This window comes from Myzus persicae, unplaced genomic scaffold (assembly GCF_001856785.1).
Source record: "Myzus persicae strain clone G006 unplaced genomic scaffold, MPER_G0061.0, whole genome shotgun sequence".
Classification (NCBI taxonomy): Eukaryota; Metazoa; Arthropoda; class Insecta; order Hemiptera; family Aphididae; genus Myzus; species Myzus persicae.
Window position 1 is genome coordinate 1,360,835 of NW_019103602.1, and position 20,403 is coordinate 1,381,237.

At 29.2% G+C, this 20,403-nt stretch overlaps 1 protein-coding gene across 5 annotated transcripts; it reads left to right on the forward strand.

The window, feature by feature from the left end:
• The first annotated feature begins 1,303 nt into the window (after positions 1 to 1,303).
• LOC111034834 (WD repeat-containing protein 7) lies at positions 1,304 to 14,193 on the forward strand. Of its 5 annotated transcripts, none has more exons than XM_022316224.1 (29): positions 1,304 to 1,742; positions 3,029 to 3,229; positions 3,301 to 3,407; positions 3,541 to 3,619; positions 3,680 to 3,848; positions 3,907 to 4,100; positions 4,193 to 4,338; positions 4,420 to 4,510; positions 4,623 to 4,788; positions 4,845 to 4,927; positions 5,002 to 5,161; positions 5,510 to 5,733; positions 5,806 to 6,001; positions 6,081 to 6,250; positions 6,392 to 6,551; positions 6,913 to 7,050; positions 7,322 to 7,390; positions 7,837 to 7,929; positions 8,334 to 8,522; positions 8,578 to 8,836; positions 8,949 to 9,153; positions 9,302 to 9,472; positions 10,035 to 10,092; positions 10,155 to 10,376; positions 10,444 to 10,630; positions 10,796 to 10,913; positions 11,006 to 11,158; positions 11,404 to 11,586; positions 11,652 to 11,933. In XM_022316224.1, the coding sequence occupies exons 2-29, from the start codon at positions 3,065 to 3,067 to the stop codon at positions 11,931 to 11,933; spliced, it is 4,437 nt and encodes a 1,478-aa protein (XP_022171916.1). In that variant the 5' UTR covers positions 1,304 to 1,742; positions 3,029 to 3,064. The 5 variants fall into 5 exon arrangements, with proteins under 5 accessions (XP_022171916.1, XP_022171915.1, XP_022171918.1 ...); XM_022316223.1 differs by having other exon boundaries at positions 1,305 to 1,742; positions 3,025 to 3,229; positions 11,652 to 14,193; XM_022316226.1 differs by having other exon boundaries at positions 1,305 to 1,742; positions 3,025 to 3,229; positions 9,302 to 9,400; positions 11,652 to 14,193.
• Positions 14,194 to 20,403: the final 6,210 nt, after the last annotated feature.

Here is a 20,403-nt window from a genome sequence, read left to right on the forward strand (position 1 = left end):
ACGCAATTTGCCGTACTCCTTAAAATCTAATCTGTAACCGGTTAATTGATGGTCGTTGAGGATTGAAAGTCTAAGCATTAAAGTAACGATATCGACTTTTGAGTGCCAAACTGTAACCGGTTAATTTATGGTCTTTTGGTTCCTCAAACGTCGGTAGAGGTACACCACCGAAAAGTGGGTATACGACAGTTTGAACTTAAAATAATCCTAAAAAAAAAACCCACTTATAAATCTTTAATATTTATCAACTGCTATTATAACAACTAAAGAGTAGTCTTGTATTACATTTTCAAGCATTTCAACTCAACGACATAAAAATGTATCAACATTTATAAGAAAAAAAACCAAAAAAGTTGAAAATAACAAACAATATATATATATATATCATTATATATTGTAATATTTATTAAAATATAGGTACTTATTATCAAATATCTCAAAATGAGTAAAAATATTTTGAAGATTTAATGATGTTTAGAAAATAATGAAATAAACATTTGATGAAAATTTCAAATACTTACGGTTAGTCTTAGAATAGTTTTTGAATAACAACAAAATAAGAAAATCCTTGTATGAGAATTTGTTAATTTACGGCCTTACGGTTGAAATGTCCAAAATGTCTAATTTCAAACGCTCCTAAAAAATTAATTTTACTTTCCGGTAAACTGTAAACTTTTTTTTTTGTTAAATGTAGGAAAACTCAGAGGGAACCATGTATTGTATTTCAAAATCTAAGATAAAAAAAAAAAAATGTTCATGTATTTCTAATTCAACATAATTTTCAAATTTTTGTAATTTTGACGAATATCACAACCACAGTTTTGTTAGTTTTTTGAGTTTTTTCCAATCTTATGTATTGGTACATCGTACATAGAATGTTTTTTTAAATCATAGTTGACGCCATACAGTACATTTTTAATTACATATTATAAGGTAGGTAGGAGGTGAATGATTTACAGTAGCCAGTAGGTACTATAGGTAGGAAGGTGTAATTATTTTTTATTATTTATGCAGGACTTACGCACTGGATATAGGATATATAAAATTATAGCTTTTTTTCCCCGATTTTCGGGAGAAGAAGACCTCAAAATCATGAATTTGGCACCTCAGAGGTTTCTTCGTTTACATAAGGTGTAGGTCGAATACAAACGACTCGGTTGGCGGGTCACCGACGAAACGTTCTGCCGGCAGCGGAACACTCGGGTCCTCCGTGATATCATAATAATGATAACAATAATAATATGGCGTTGGCGACGATCGGGGCGATACCGTTATCGATCATTACGTTCGTTATCATTGTGGTTTTTTTTTCTTTTCTTCTCGCGAAGAAGCCTACTTTCGTAATACAATATAATGTTATTGTACACCATTATAATATCATAATAATTACTATTGTTTGGTATTGTCGTGTGCTAGAACTTAATAACTATAATAATTTACACGCTATGAAATAGAACGTAGGCGCCAAACATCAATAGTCGTCACTGTTATTATTATTATCAATAATCATCGTGTGACATCGTTTCACACTTTATCGCGTCCGTCCGTTTGCGTACGACAATAATATACGCGCCTTCGTAATTAATCGAACCGCTGCCGCCGCCACCGCCTCCGCCGTCATCATCGTCGTCGTCGTCTCGCCACAGTAATTTGTCGAGTCCGTTTTAATTGGTTTCCGTCTCGAGATGTGGCGCACGAACAACGGCGATTAGAGCGTCACCGCAGGAATCGTCTCTGGGCAGGTAACCTGGCTTAACTATTATTATTATTGTTATTATTATTATTATTATGGTTATTATTGTTGTTCGAATACGACTTGGTCCCGGTCCCGAATCTCTCCGATCAAAACGATTAACTGACTAATTATTAATATCGGTGGGTCAGGCATCGGCCCTTCCCCGTTGAAATTTGCGGTTCTCCCTTCAAAGGTGCGTATGTCGGCGACTCTACTATCACATTAAAAACCATTGGATGGACATTCTTAATTTATCACAGTCGGTCAGCCGAAATCGTTAGTTTACAACTACGCAACTGCTCGATTGAGACGCTAGTATAGGTATAATTAATTCACATATCCTCCTCCTCATGCCAGCCAAACTTATTTCTAATCAAACTTAAGATTCAAAATGTTATTGTATTTATCCCAAAATATTATCTAGGTATTACAAATAGATTTAGTGATTTAATCATTGATACCTATAAGATATGTATTTAAAAAAGAAACCTTTCAAAATTGTAGGTACAATGTTAATAATGTTGATAGGTATCTCTGCATGATATATATTATACATTTTTGAATCCCTTAAAGTACCATGTATTCATATTTATACTTTATTAGCTAATTGATAAGAGTTTATTTTCAAGTTAAATATTTGCTGTAGTATGTTAAATTCCTAATGTTGCCTATCTACTTGGTAAAAAAAAAACATAACCAATTATGTGTACTACAATTTAATGATCTATCTACCTAAAGTTTATTTAATTTATTTTAGAACATACCTACTTAATTGGATAAATGTTACATCATTTCCAAACTTATTGAAATTCTATTTTTAATGTTGTAAAAAAAAGTGCCAAACTTAATTTCAATATGTCCTTAATTATTGACTTAACTAGGTATGTACATACTGCATAGAATTCTTCATTTTATCTATCTAGCTTTTAAAGGTATGTACTTAAAACTTTGGTGAGACATCTTTTGAATATCATACCTACCTTGGTAGGTACTTTGTTTGATTATAAATATTAAATGACTACTCAAATATTACAACGGTATGTCCAGTCTCGTTGTTTTCCCTTGGTGGCTATCAACTACTGGCCAATCATAGCGGCCCTACTATTCTGAGGCTGCTCAGTTTTTCCAAACTTATTTGAAAGGGAGTATAGGCTAAAAATATTAAAATGTTAGATATTTATTTATTTATTAAAAATTGTTCTTCTTAAAAAGGTATCTACAAACATTATGGTTTGTGTTTATTATAAGTTTTTATTTATTATTTATTAATTGTTTTTATTTGATTTTAGATAGATATCTAATGCAATAAGGAAACATTATTTGCTAAAAATGGCCGGAGGAACTAGCTTAGTGGTTCCAATAGTTTTATGGGGTAAAACGCCTTTAACGCATTGCGTTTCATGTGTTTATTTATCCCCGGATCAGCGAACACTAGTAACTGGATGTTATGATGGGCAGATATGTCTTTGGGCAGTATCTCCAGAAACTTTAAAGGTTTGGATTGAAACATATTTATTCGTAAAATAATATTAGGTAAAACAATATATTTTTTTTTTCATTGAAAGATGACTCCAAGATGTTTATTAGTTGGTCATACAGCTCCAGTTCTTTGCCTAGCACATGCCAGTATTATCGCTGATAATGCATTCTTTGTTAGTTCATCCGAAAATGGGTAAGAAATAAGAATTAATGTTTATTTCTATTGTAAAATAACTAAATAGGGGAAATATATTTTATTTAGAATTTTATTTATAAATTATTTATTATTTGTAAAGTATATCTAATTTGAATTCTACTGATTTTAGTGAAATGAGTACTTGGGATATAGTTGACGGAAAATGTAGAGAAGTTACAAAATCAATTTATATTCATACAAACATTCAGGTTAACATAATTTTTCAAAATGTTATGAATTGATTCATAATGTATAAAATATTTTTATAGGCATACCGTATGGTTGGGACAGAAGATGTACGTTTATTCTGCAACGGATATTATGCTGAGGTCATTATAATGAATCCATTTACATTAGAAATTATTTTCTCTCTATCATCACGCGTCAATCCTGACTGGATAAGTGCTCTATATGTATTGAAACCTCACACATGTAAAGGTAATTGTAAACGTATTTGTAGATTCTCAAAGAGTATTTAATTATTATTATTTTTTAGATGATGTTGTTTTGGGATTGACAACAACTGGAACAGTAAAAGTGTGGACTTTAGAGCCAAGAGATTATGGACCTACAGATGTTTCAGTATTTGAAAATGAAAGCAAACAAATCAGATGCCTTAATGCTTTAACTATGGCTTGCTGTTCTCAACACCAGAGAACTGTGTTAATTGTTTGTTCAAAGTGTTGGCAGGTTATTATAATACTTGACATTTAATTGTAACAACTCATAATTCTATTTAAAACTATACAAATCATATTGAACATAATTGTATTTACTTGTAGATATATGATGCTGGTGATTTCTCAGCTTTATGTACCGTCTATGCACCTCGAGGAGAACGTTGGTTGGGTGGAGAATTTTTAGCACCCGATCGTGTTCTTATTTGGACAGATGATGGAAAAGGTTATCTATACAAACTACCAGCAAAGTAATTATCTAATTTAGTCTCATTCATTTTAAAAATTATGCAATTTTACTGAATTTGCTGTAATTTATTTTCATAATATAGTAGTATCGTTGAAAATAAAAACTTTCATAAGCAAGCTGAGGATGGTGATATTCCCTATTTGTACAGTTTATTATCTGTGACTTCAAACACGGTATTATTACTTCTTACAATCAAATTTAGATTATTTTAGAGTACCGCTTTATATATATGTATATATAAAAACGAAAAGAATTTTAAAAATTATGTATTATTGTATGTTTTAGCACTTATACTGCTCCCCAGCTATTCGGTTTTATGAATCTTTTCAACATGGAAAAATATTGATAAGAGGTGATTCAGAAGGAGCTGTTAATATATGGAAAATTCCTGAACTTTCTCCAGCTCAACTATCAGTTATAAAAGAAAATGATTCCCAAAAAAAATTAATTGGTTAGAGTTTAAATTTAGTTAACATTTTCCAAATATGTAAATTTAATATTATACAGGTCTTTCCCCATTTGTGTGTACAAGTTTGTCTAAGGCATGGGAATCTATGAAACCAAATCCTGTTGGAATTCTCAACCAATTGGTAAATATCAATGTTATTAAGTTACTATTTTGAACAATATACAATACATGGTTATATTATTTAATATATTTTAGGACTGTGAAAATGTACCAAATATAAAGTTGACTGCTAGTATATACTTGGCAGGTCAAAGTCGTCTAGTCATTGGTCGTCAAGATGGTTCTATCGTTATCATTCCAGCTACTCAAACAGTAATGTTGCAACTATTACATGGAAATCATCAACATTACAAAGGTACGTTTTTAATATAAGTTATTTTTACTTGACTTAAATTTAAACAAAAATATTTATTTTATGAGGATACTAATTAGAATAACATTAATAATTATACTTGTTAATATTGTATGAGGTATAGTTTAAAATTAAATAACTAACTTTTAGGTTTATATAAAATTATTGTTTTATTAAATATTTGCAGTTATTTCTATGCTATGCTAAATAAAAGTAAACTATTATTATATTAAAATTGCTCTTCTCCAAACATAAATCAGCTCTTTTGTAGAAGACCAAATATCAATATTTAAGTATGCTCATCAATTGTTATATTTATTAACTTGACTAATTAATTGTTTTTTTTTTCAGATTGGCCACCTCATCAAATTTTACTGGGCCATAATGGACGAGTCAATTGTTTGCTATATCCGCATCATATGCATCCGAGATATGACAAGTCTCATTTATTATCTGGAGGAGTAGACTTTGCTATTTGCTTATGGGACTTATATGCTGGAACATTGCTACACAGATTTTGTGTTCATGCTGGGGAAATAACACAACTTCTAGTCCCACCCAATACATGTGCTAATGTTAGTATTTTTTTTTATATAAAACCTGAATTTAGATACCTATTATTATTAATTTTTATACTTAATTTGCAGCCTAGGATATTAAAATGCATTTGTTCAGTTGCAAGCGACCATTCCGTTACTTTGTTAAGTTTGTCTGAACGTAAATGTGTGGTGTTAGCATCCAGACACTTATTTCCTGTTGTTACAATTAAATGGCGTCCTTTAGATGATTTTATGATTGTTGGTTGTTCTGACGCCACTGTTTATGTTTGGCAAATGGAAACTGGTATTTGTTAAATTGATTTAAATTTTATCATTTTCATTGGTTTAAACGTTAATACTGTACTACAAATTACAATACTTAGGTCATTTAGATAGAGTGTTACATGGAATTAGCGGGGAACAAGTTCTGTATGCATGTGACGAAAACACAACCATTTCTAGTACAGTAGATTCAGGTCTGGCTAATCCTGCAGTACATTTCTTCAGAGGATTACGTCATCGTAATATTAGTGCCATCAAACATGCAACACAGGTAAAATATTTTTAGAAATTTAATATAATTCCATTTTCTTATTGTGCTTATGTACAGATTATGCATTATTTGATTATAAATAATAAATGTAATACAATTTTTATTTCCTTTATTCAAATTATTATTTTTTTTTTTTTGCAGAGGGGAATTCATCAATTGCAACAATTGCATCATTCAGCTCATTCTGATGGCACAGATCATAGTAAAACAAGAGCTTACCCATTAATGGTTCAAGGTCTTCGAACTAACCCTAACGATCCAGAATGTCATATATTATGTTTTGATATTGAGGCTCTAGTTGGTCAGTTAATAAGTTTAAGATATTTATTGATTTTGCAATTAAATTTTTTGAATCATTCATTACACTATATGCACTGAACTGTAAATATTGAATGTGCGTTTAATAGTGTTTCCTTGTTAAAACCTTGAGAAAGCCATGTTGATTTCATTGGAAGTATTTTTGTTGGAATTATATCAATAAAAATATTATTCTTAATTATAATGAGTTTGTGTATTATTTGTATGATACAAAATAATGAAAAATAAATCAGGATGGCTGTTTGATAGTTGGACGAGTTTTTCAATCCTTAGCTGGTCCCATATTTTCAGTTCAGTGACTATATGTAATAACATTTCATATCAACATAATATTTTTATTTTAGTGCAACTGTTGAGTGAAGAGTATGGGTTGATGTCTCCAAAAACAATGGAAGCACAGGGTCTGATAAATGCAACGGAATTTCAAAAAATAACTGCTCTTACACAGTCTGTATCTTCGGATGCTCACAAAAAAATTGCAGGTACATAATCATTAAATATTTAACAATTCTCAACAATTATTAATTATGTCATGATGTTTTGCAATTGTTTTTTTTTTTTAATGAAAAAGTAACATGATTTTAGCAAACCCCTTCAATATTGCTATTTTTATTTTTGTAATATAATATGTACATATTTTAATCCATTAAAAATCATGGTGTAATTATAATTTTTGGACATGAGGGTTTGCTAAATTAGAATTATATCTTTAATAATACTGAAATATTTTATGCTTGCTTACTTTTGGATAAGACTTTTTTGGAAAAGTTAAGGACAAAGCCGACAATATGGAACGCATTTTGAAAGAAAAAGATAAACATGGTAAATGAGCATGCTACCTAATGTATGTTTTACAAATATCTTTGAATACAAAAGTTTTATTAAAAAAATTATGATTGTATTTTTTTAATAAAATTTATTGTGAAATAGTTTTGTATTTTTTTAATAAAATTTATTGTGAAATAGTTTTGCATTATTTCTGAGAAACTTTAAAACTAAAAATTTTTTATTACTTATTCATATATTTAAAAATCACTTACATTATTATCATAAGAAATTGTTTTATTTTATAAACTTCATTCAAAATGTAATTATTTTTATCAATTTATATATATTTTTTAAAAGTATTGTTTTAAGCAGTGGATGCTCTTTTATCTTGCCTGTATAATTTTTGGTTGGTACTTTTTGTATTGTGTGTGATATATTTTTAATTTTTTTATTATTTAATTCAATTTTGTGGTGTGATGTCAATCTTATAATTATTGTAGGAATTTTACCTAAAAGAAAGGATGGTTCAGAAACTATACTAACAAAACTACAGTCTGTAATTGAAGGTTTTGATAGCAAATCTAATGATAAAGGTATTGTATTACTAAGCTATAATATGAAGGGCTTGCTTCGAAATCCAGATAAATCCACAATAAAAGAACATTTTCTTGAAAAACAGATACAGCAACCAAATAAATCAGCTTATTAACATAAAAGTTATGATAGAAATGTATTCATTTTGTTTTACAATTTTTGTGTGAAAATAAAAAGTATAGGTTACTAAAAATGATTTTTCTTTGTACTGAATAATTTCAAAATATAGATTTATCTGATTCTTGCAGAAACCCCTTCATATTGTTATATTAATATTATTTAACACAGTTTTTATATTATTTGAAAAAAATTTATTTAACTTTTTTATTATTTTATAATATAATATTCTTATTTTTATTGAAAATATAACTTAACATTTATATATTATAATGTCCATCCTCAGGTTTGAATCTTAGTGGTGTAGTGTGCCGTAAAGTATGTGGCGCAAATTTGACGATGGAGATTGCCCAATTGTTGATGTCATTACTATATGCATGGGGTTTAGATTTTGAAGTAGACAAAATGTGTGAAACTAAACTCGGATTATTACGTCCAATGATTCCTGTATCATTTGGAGTTATTTCAAAAGGAGGTATGTTTTGGAAATATAATAGCATTACAATTTCTGTGATATCATTGTTTTTAAGGTTTTATGAGCTTACTGTTGCCTACTTGGCAAAGTAGTATTGATCTTGAAGATAATTATGTTAAGTCCAGCAATGGCCCTCTGATGGATTTACCGCCAGAGATGGTTCGGCTTGAATTACTGACTAGGCTTTTCACTGCTAGAACTCACTGGGAAGTAAGCACTACAGTAACTAGTCAGCATTTACTTGCTATAGTGGCTATAGCCAACACACTAATATCCATGAATGCTCCGTGTTTCCTTGAAAACACATTCTCAAGGTAATACATATTTGATGAATTTATTGAATAACATGAGAAATATTACGGAATAACTGAATTAAATGTTAGTTTATTTAGTTTTAAAATATAAAAATTGTTTTTGTTATCATAGGCAACAATCTGTGAAAAGTCGTTCAGAGGAAGGAATCGGAGAACAGAGTACTTCACAGGTTTCATTTGTCAAACAAGGATGGGCACAACTAAAGACGTTACATTGTAAATCATTGCCTGAAAAAGTTGTCAATCATGGTTCAAAGAGTTACAAACGAATTCAAATTGAAATGCTAGCACACCGTTGGCAACACCATTGTTTGGAGGTAATAATAGTTAATTGTAATTTATAATATATTTTATGCCAATTATTACTAATAGATCCTTGAGTATAAAACTATCAAACATATACTTATGTTTTAAAAAATCTTAAATATTTGGTTTAATATGTAAAATTAACTGTTAAAATAATAGGTGCGAACAGCAGCTCAAGAATTGTTGTTAGCAGAATTGGAACGAATTGGGCCTAAAGGCCGTAAAACATTAGTAGAATTCTGGGTTCAATATTTACCAGTAAGCAACTCTAACGGTAGCATGAAACCTACCGCAGTTAGCTCTAACAATCTAACCAATCTAAACATTAATGTAAGTAACATTAATTAATGCTTCTAACAAATACACACAACATTAATATTGGAGTTGACCATTTAACAGTTTTTTGCTTAATCCTTAATTAAGATTTGTATGAGTTGCATTTTTTTAATAGTATGAAATTTATATTTACAGAGTGGACTACCATAGCCATCCCCAATAATGTATACAAACATTTACCTATGCCTTAAAAAAAAAAAATACTTATCAACTTTAACATCTACTTTGTGATAGGGCCTTTAATATTGCATTGATATGTAATTTATTTTCTCTTATTTCTAGCAAAATAATAATACTAGACAAATAATGTTTTCAATGCAATTTTTAATGATTGATACCTAGAACATGATAATATGACAAAAATCTATTAATTTTTGTTATGACTTTGGCATCTAACTGTTGCTTTCATAACAAATATAGATCTACGCTTCTTATCAGTTAACTTTAATCCTGAAATATGTATATGTCTTTATATAAAATTGTTTTGTTTAATATGGAGTATTGTATTGTATAATTTGTATTATATAATTGTAAAACCAATCTTATTGGCTTATAGGAAAATGTTGAATCATCAGCAAATATTCAAGATGACGATGATGACGATGAAGAAGAAGGTTTGAATTTATTTCAATGCATGATATCACAGATAATTTTCAATTTTTTTTTCATCTTTCAGATCTATGTTTAAGAAAACCATCATCTATAAGTGAATTGCGTCGTAAACAGTCTACCGCTGTAATCTTGATGGGTGTGATGGGAGCTGAGTTTGGCCAAGAAGTTAATGCATCAGATAATGTCAGTACATCGAGCCGTTCACAGTCTGGATCATCTATTAGAAGAAAAAGTTCAATTGTGGAAGGTTTTGGTATAGGAAATAATAATTTATCAAGATTAACAAGTATGGTTCTTTTTCAAAAACTTAATTATTCTACTTCAAATGGTATGTTAAATATTAATTATAATAGGTTTGGCATTAACTCAATTGCTTTTAACACCTTCCTCTACCAAATTGCCTGCTCACATGGCACTACGAAGAGCTGCTGTAGATTTGATTGGCCGTGGTTTTGCTGTATGGGAACCTTATTTTGATGTCAGCAAAGTGTTATTAGGAATATTGGAATTGTGTTGTGACAATGACAAACTGGTTCCCAGGTGATTTAATTTCTTATACAAGTAGAACGGTGTACACAGATTAACTTATACAAAAAATATAATGTAGAGGGAAAATTTTAGTAAATTATTTTAATTGGACCAGTGAGAATATGCACTTATATATGTTTGTATTCACACCTATCCTTACTATTTAATTTCTTTTAGCATGTCTTATGGGTTACCTTTGACACCTTCTGCTGATTCATACCGAACTGCTCGGCATGCACTCATATCAATAGCAAATGTTCGTCCTGCTGTGTTCATAACAACTATTGCCAGAGAGGTTTGTTTTATATAACAATTATTCATAAAATCCAAAAAAAAAAGTTCTGCATTAAAATAAAGGTATTACTAATCATAATATATGTGTATTAGGTGGCTCGTTACAACAGTATGCAACAGAATACGCAGGCTATGAATATGGCTATAAGTAATTCAGTTTTACACAGAGCAAAACCAGAAATTTTATCTATTGTGGAACATTTGATAGAGAAAATGCATGTTGAAATGACAGATTTATTAGTGGAGGTAAATTAATTGAATTGAATTTAAAATTCTTCCAACTTATAGGAAATAATAATCTATATTTTAATGTAAAAGCACATTTATTCTTACAAATTTATCCGTTAATATGTAGTATGAGAAAATTGATATACAATTAGAAAGGTAACCTAACCCTAGAATTGTTTTCGTGGTCTAATTTTGACCAATGAACGATACTACTAGGTTTAGATCGATGAATCGTTTAGAATTATCAGTTGTTTTTTTCTCAGGTAATGGACATCATACTACACTGTGTAGATCCAACTCAACTGAAAACTCGTCCTCTGTCTGAGATTTCTCCAGCCATAAGCAGATTTGGCCAGGTGACTCATTGTTCAACATCTAGACGTATAGCTGTGGGCACCAAAAATGGCACAATTGCTCTTTATGAACTGAGATCGTCCAAATGCCAGGTTCAATGCTAGCTTTTTTTTCATTGTGGGTTGTATTTGAAATTTTAAAATATATTTTTCCTCAGACCATTAATGCACACACTGCAGCTATCTGTGCATGTGCATTTTCACCCGACGGCAAATTCCTTGCTTCATACAGTGCAGCAGAAAATAAATTATCCTTCTGGCAAACGTCTACTGGTATGTTTGGCTTAGGCAACAGTCAAACTAAGTGCACTAAATCATATAGCACTCAGAAAAAAGATTCGATACGCGCAAACCAACTCCGTCAAATCAAGTTGCACTGGGCAAGTAACCGTAGCGTTCGATTTTTTTCTGACGGTTTAGAAACAACATTTGTTATTTAAATTGTACAAACAATTTAAATGCAAATAAAGGAAAATAGATTGTTTTGTTGATGATATAAAAAATTTTATTAGATGAAAGGTTTTTGCTAACAATACATTTCCCGTGGTTTTATTAATTTGGTTTAATAATGTAGTGTAATCAATTCAATTAAGTATTTAATTGTATATTATTAAACATGCATAACTATTGTCATACCTATTCGTCTTTATAATTTTTAAGTGTTTTTTTAGTATAATCTTTTAAATGTTAACATATTGTTTTAATATTACCCTAGGACATCATATTATTATCTATTTAGACATAAATTTTGTTTCAATACAGTAGTACATTCTTCAGTTCCGCCAACTATATAAAAGATTCAATCCCTCATGTTAATTTATTATTATTTTTGTTCTATTTATTTCAAGTTATCTTATTATGTATTTTTGTAGTTGTATTATAGATCTCATATGTGATTTTTTTTTTTAAATTATAGTTTAGAATGTATGTGTAGATAACTTATAAGTTATTACTTAAGGTAATCATTATTGTATGTTAACTGAATGTTGTTTCGTGTGTTGTGAAATTTGAAAGATAAGCCACTACCATTTATACAAAGTTTATATAGAACTATAAAAGCCTAGAAAATTACATATAAAACATTCTAAATGATTGTCTAACAATGAAAATACTGAAATTATTATTATTTTTTTTTTTACTTATTCATTGGTACATCATTATTTTTTTAAATAACTATTTAACATACATTTTGAATTAATATAATCTATTAACAAATTTTAAGAAATGAACATTTTTAGTTTTTTTTAAATGTTTTTTCAATTCACTAATATTTGAAACAGCAAACATGTATTTTTGGACAAATGTATGCACAACTTGACTATATTCCCAACTATTGAATATTCTTAACTTCAGCTTTTATATGTCTATTGTATGATAGTCACATTATATCTTTTTTATTGTTTAGTATTTTTTTTCTCAATTTATGTTTAGAAGGTAAACACAAATATTGTTCACGGTTTTGATTTTATTGCACAAAATATTTTTCATTGAGTTATTTCAAATAACTGACAATGACAAAACACAAAGTTTTGAATTTGAATTTGTTAATAGATCCAATTTACTCTAATCTAAAACAAAATAAAACTGTTATCAATATCATGTATTTATTACATTATGTTTTGTAGACAAGTAGTAGACAGTGGTAAATATTAAATAATTTTGATGTATCATTCCTTTAGGCATATTGATATATGGAATAAGCATCCACTATACCCTGCCACAGGTTCCTTAGTGCCAACATTTTTAGAAAGGAATAACCATAGGCTCATACCACTGATTTATGTACCTAATTTAAAAGTCTGTGAATGAGTCATTAAGTGTATGTTATCATTGTCCAACAGTGTTTACTCACCAACCTTTCTCTCCCACTTTCTATCTGCTATCAGTCCATTTTTATATTATTTGTCTATAATCACTCCACATCTGCTCTATTTTGTTTAATTTAAAATTGAGTTTAGTAAACAAAATAGTGTAGATGAGTAATAGTTATTATTTTTTCATATCTAATAGTATTGGGGCAATTTTTGTGATACGTTTAATTTTGTAATTGTTTTTTTTTTATATATGTAATAATACATTTCATATGGTTTTTGTTATAATAATCATTAATCAAATATTAAATTGTTATTAATGAACTTATGGTATAAGTACACAACACACCTAAATATTTACATAATTCCACTATAATAATTAATAGTGTACATAATAACTTTATCTTTAGCTTCATTTTGCATACAAATATTTAATAGGTATATACATAAACTAAATTTGTATGTAAACTTACCAAAATAAGCTGTTTAACAACATTGTTAATACCCACCGCATAATTTGGTTAATTAAGTACAAGATTCCAAAATATCTTTAGGCCTTGCATTATTATTTTAAATATAAAATATATAATTTATATAAATGTATGCCCTTGCTATTCTTTTTTCAACAAGGATTGTTAAAAGTGTTGTTCACCTGAATGTGTGTGAACTGCGCTTATTTGTCTTATGTATTTACCATTAACAATATTACTATTATAGTTATTATTATTATTATTATTATTATTATATAAGATGTATTTGGTTTAGAATTTTAAATTGACGAAGTCAAGAAAAAAATTACGTACCTACCTAACACATTACTTAAGATTTATAAAAATGTGTCATTAATATTACACTTGTTATTCCATAATAAATCACACTTTAAATTTTATGCTTAATGTATATCCTTTGCTACACTGGTATAGTGAATAATCCTGCATAATGTGCTTATAATCCTAAAATTATTCTCTTTTCTGGTAACATGGAGTCTAGTTGATAGTCACCTAAGGAGTAACTGATTTTATACTATTGATAATTTTGTGATCTAAAGCATGTATGGTTTATTTTTTAAATGTAGAAAAGTGTTAGGCTAAAATTGGCACCTTTCCTGTGTTACTTTGTGGAAGTTTAGAAGGAGTTTAAAATGATTGCATAAATGCTGTGCATGATTATCAGAAGATTACATAAGCATAACCTATGTTACTTAAATAAGGACTACAACAAATACAAGCATATACTTATTAGCTGAAACAATTAAAAATAATTTGCTGGAAATCAAAAATTAAAGTGAATTATATTATATCAATTTGGTAATTAAAATAAAGGTAGGTATCTAGTATCAATCTATACTGTTATAAAATATGCATATTATGTAATAATTGTTTTTTCCTGACATTTTTTTTTTTATTTATCGTGAAATTTACAAATTTCCGCTTTGACTACTAGGGCCATTAGTGTTAAATTGATTTATATACTATGAAAAACAAAAAGAACAAATTAAAACAAATTAATTAATTATATACAAATAATGTTGTTGTTGTTAACTTATAATAATTTTAATATTTGTGATTTTTTGAAGAAATTTATTGTTTTGGTTACGTTTTCTGGATTTGGTCCTAGACTTTCTCCAATGCCGTGACTTATGTTTAATTCTTCTCTGTTTTTTTTGTTATTTTCTACATTCTTTGAATATGTGTTTGATAGATAGTGAGGTGCTACATACTTGGCATATTGGTGGGTCTTTTGCCATCAAGTATCCTCGCGTCATTTTTGTGTGACCAATTCTGGCTCAATTTAGTTGTTTTTTTCCTGATATTTTTGTTTTAAAAAACATTGAGTACATTTTATTTACCTAGAAGAAATGTGTATACTTATATTATAAAGAAAAAGTTTAAAAAATCATAATTTTTAATACAATTAGATACATGAAGATATCATTTGTTTAATCGGTGCGTCTAGCCTTTAACTAAACCTACCTGCCACTCTTATGGCTAAAATGGTATGACTATTTCTTGACAACCTGTATCGTTTATTTGATTACTTAGTTATTTTATAATTTATGTTCTTAGCATTGAAGAATACTTACACAAACCATATAGCAGTCTATGATAAGTAAAATAAAAAGGCGGCCAAGTAGGACCTACATAATGGGTATATACGTAACGTGACCATAAGTCCCGCTTCGAGCGGGACAGTCCCCGCGCTTTCGAGCTAAGTGTCTCGCTGTCCCCAAAGAACCTAAAAATGTCCCGCTTTAAGAAAAGTCGACTTGTGGTAAGTATTTATTGATCACAAATCACAATCATACATTATTTATACTATTATACTGTATAGTCGTATAGACGTATAGACGTATAGTATAACTACGTAATATATATATATATATATAATATGTATTACGTAAAACACTACAACCCATAGTCCATAGTCCATAGATAAAAATGGTACAAAAATCTTATTGTTATTGTCGCTGCCACCGCGTCAACTGCGGGAATTTTTTCCAATAAAAAAATTGTTATTTTTCGCAAAATGATATGGTTTTCTTATTAAAATGTACAGGTGTCCCGTTTTGAAGAAAAAAAAATATGGTCACGTTATATATACGTGCTACTCTGCATTAGTTATTAGTAGAGTACGGATTTTAAAGCAATAAAAAACTAAAATAAAGCACTAAAAAAAAAGCAATAAAGCTGTCTAAATCTTCCAAAAAAGCTTTAAAAAAAGCATTAAAAATAGGTTTTTAAAAAAAAAAAAATCACAAAAAAAGTATTAAAATTATTTTAAAAAAAAAGGTATTATAATAAACTTATTAACAACCCTGCTTCTCCGAGTTTTCATTCTTCCACAATTATTAATCTGTAAATTGAATTTATTCTATTTAAGATAATTTATAAAAAATAAATTAAATAATAGTTATGAAATGATTTTTTTTACCTATATCATGGGAGGAGTTGCATTGGACAATCAAAACTTTTTTCAAGTTTTCAAATAAAAATTTTCTACGACGATCGGACAATATATGCTTGTATTTTGAAAAACTACGTTCGACGTCAACAGATGTAATAGGAGCAAATTTGTAATGTATTAAATCATCACATGTTAAGTCTTCAGGAAGTTCCTCTCTTGATACTTTTTCGCCTTTTAGAATATTTGATATTATGGTAAGAATTTTAAATCCCGAATTTTTGTTTAGTACATCATCAAGTTTTTTTGTAACCGTTTCTCCCGTTTTTCCCAAAGCTTGTTTAATTTGTTGTTTAACCTTTTCTATACAACACACGGATTCTGATAATAACATCCCAGATGTTTCTAAACGTGTAATTTCAGTAGCCAAAAATCCAAAATTACTTTTTATGTAGATTAAATTTTCTTCAATTTCTGGGTTTTCGACTAATTTTTTAGCGTTTTTAATAGCCAGTGCATCATCTGAGTCCAATTGAAGTATAACATTTTTGATATGTAGAAAATGTTCACAATAATAGTTTACGGCATTTAACCAAGTGCCCCAACGAGTAATAATTGGTTCTGGAGGTAGAGGAATACCCGGAGCCAAATTCTTAAACAAATTTAAACGGTATGGAGCTTTTAAAAAAACTTTTTTAATATTTGATATTAAACTATTAATTTCTGGAAAATGTATTCTAATCTGTTCTGCCACTCTGTATAGGCCATGTGCCAAAAAAGTTATATGCACCATTTTTGAGTAAAGAACTTGTAAAGATTTTCCTGATTTTACCATATATGGTGCTGCATCCGACACAAAAAGTAAAACGTTGTCATGAAGTATGCCTTCAGGCCATAATATAAAAAGAGATCTGTCAAATAATTTAGATATAGTAGAGTGGTTGGCTTTCTCTAACACCTCTGAGTTAAGTAGGAATATTTTTCCAGGATTGTCTACTTCCAATGTACCAATTATAACATTGGCGACATATCGCCCCTCAACGTCAGTAGTCTCATCTATTGACACCCATACATTTTTGTTCCTGACGTAATCTCTAATTTTAATAATAGTATTTGTATAGCATTGATCTATATAGTTTTTTCGAAGCGTAGACTCGTCAGGAATAATTTGTTTTGTATGTTTATGCAGAAAATCGCGAAATGTTGGTATATTTAATTTAGTGAGAGGGATATTTGCGGACAAAAAAACATTACACAGTTCTTCGTTGAATGATGACTTCATTGACATACCTGTGACTAGAAGCTGAGATTTTGGTTTTTCTTGTTGATTTCTAATATTTAACTGCTGGATATGTTTACCTCTAGCGATATGTTGTTGAATATTATATTTTTTTTCGGCAGATACTTTAACACCACATACTTTGCAAAAAAGTACAGCATTGTCACAAGAAAAAATGTCTTCACCAAAATCTTTTACAAAATTTCGAAGACGAGCACTACAATTAATAATTTTTGGCATTTTGTAAGTGACTATCGGTAAGAATAACGAACTAGGTATACGGTGTTGCAACGAAAACTAAACTGTAATTCTGAGTAGATAATTTCCAGAGCAAAAGCATATTTTTGTGTTTATTGTCGTTTCAAGATAAAATAATCTACTATATTCAATAAGCTATATACGTATCTAAATTACATCGATAAACATACCGAGACATAACATAACGAGATAAAATCGATTGAGCCAGCCATATACAATATACGATATTGGAAAACACATTATTTTACAATAAAATAAAAATTAACATTTCAAATACGTTTATTTAGAACACATTTTGAAAAATGTACCAAAAATGCCCAAAAAAGCATAAATATTCAAAAAACGCAAAAAAAGCAAAAAAAAGCAAAATAAAATGTCGTGCATAGTAGTATAGCAGTATAAATCGAATTTGTAGCTGACATAGCTTCGTTTTAGAGCAATAGAAAAAAAAGGCAAATGCCTTCATAATCCGTACTCTAGTTATTAGGTTTTGGTGTTTCAATTGTAGAGGTACCTTGTCATACAGTTACAGTCACTTTTTATAGTAATTTATTATTATTAGGATTTAAGACTTGGATGTTGATGCCTTATTAATCGTAATAATATGTTAATGCCCTATAACTTCTAACACAGTATATAGATTCGAATGTTATTGAAACATTTAACATAAAAATTCTCGTTTCCCCCTATTTTTTTTTAACTGATGGCTTATGAGAATTAATAAGAAAATTACTGTGCAATTTTAGATTCTGAGCGGAACGATGAATGTATTGATTTTACCATGACGTGTGACACACATTGTGTGTTTTTATATTTTTTTTTTTATTATTTTTTTTTTTTGTGTCTGTCTTCTGTTTCTTGCAGTAAAGTGCTTTGATTTTCTTCAACAACAAATTTTCTGGTAGTAATCTAGTTGGTGCATTTGGGAGGTAATAATTTAAAATTCTCAATTGTTTTCAAAAGCAACAGAAACATACAAAAAATTAAGAAAAACGGGAATTTTTACGCAAAACCATTTTTCGAAAAATCGATTTTGGTTTTTAGTGTAACTGCCACTGTAACTCTAACAGAAATGTCCGTGGATACCTACAATTTTCAGTGAATATTTGTGTAAGCATTTCTTGCACACCATACAATTTTCAAAATATTTTGATTTGTGTTGACCTATTTATAGGCATATTCAATTTTCGATTAATATTTGTTTTTTTTTAAACTCAAGTCGATGAAATCATTTTCGCTCGGTCAAAAAACTTGAAAATATAATACAAAGTAAGCAGTTAATGGAAATTAAAAAAAAGTTGATCGTAAATCCACAATAATATTTTATGAGCGTTTAAACTTGAAATGTTAACAAAATTGGTAAAAATCACGAAAATCGGCGATTTATATTTAGTTAGAAATTCATAAAAAATGTTCTCTTTACATCTAAGATTTAAAAATATAATACAAGATTCCTCGAAGAAAGCTTGTTGGTCTCCGATGGGCGATCCGAATTGCGTTGATCGCGGCAGCAAAAACCTCATACGAAATAAGTGGGGTCGGAGTACCAGGATCTCTTTTCGGCACTTTTCTTCGGTTTCGACGGAGGCGGCGATGACTCGCGTGCCACCGAGCGGAACGGAAGTCTCGAGTTCTCGAGCAGGTCTTGCCGTACGTTGTGAAGTACACAGACCTTTGAATATTTGCAGAGGTCAGTTTGGCTCTAGCCCATTTGCGCCCAGAGTACTAAATTTGCGCTCCGAGGGTCACGGACATTTGCGCCCGAAATATAAAAAAACTCAACACCCTGATTTGCTAGCCCAGATGCGCCCCAAAAAAAAAAAACTAACGTCGCCGTCAGTCATCTCTAAGATGGTTAAAAAAAAGTAAAATTGTTCGTAAAATCAGAATTTATAATCATTAAAAGTAACCATCTTAAAAATAATGATGAATACTACACAGTATACACATTTTATTTATCTAAGTATTATTTATATTGCATTAAATTATGAATTTCAAATAGTTAAATGTTTACGTAAAATCAAAATAATTAATAATTACGATTACAATACTACACATAATTTGTATTATATCTAAATTCTTAATACACATTAGTCAATGATAAGATTATCAATAATGCAAAAGTTTAAACGTTCTTCAGTTTCCGGATCATGGGTAAGACTGTCTTTAGTTTCGGTTAACTTCGTTATTGAATTATTGGTTTTGACTTAAGCATTGCAGGTTTTTTTTTTTACATAACGCCCAACTTATATCTCCAGAAACAATAGGTTTCTGATATTTAAAATAACGAAAGACTAAACAAAATTGTAGATTATTATGGGAAATGATCAAATATTATGTTAGGTTCCATAGTTACACTCCAATATACTCAATAAATGGCAACGTTGCACGATTTTCACCCGATCTGAATCAATACCTACTTATCAAATTGAAAATTTAAAACTATTTTGTAGTTAAAAATGTATAAAATATTCAATTTGTATAGATAAAGATTGAAAATTCAAAACAAAATTCCACTTATCAGCTTTTAAGTTCAGATTTGGACAAAATTACATACCTACTAACACAAAAAATAACGTTCGTCGTTTTGTTGAAAAACAGCCCAATGTTACATAAGTATATTTAATATTTTTCCACAATCGCTGATAATCCACTTACCCG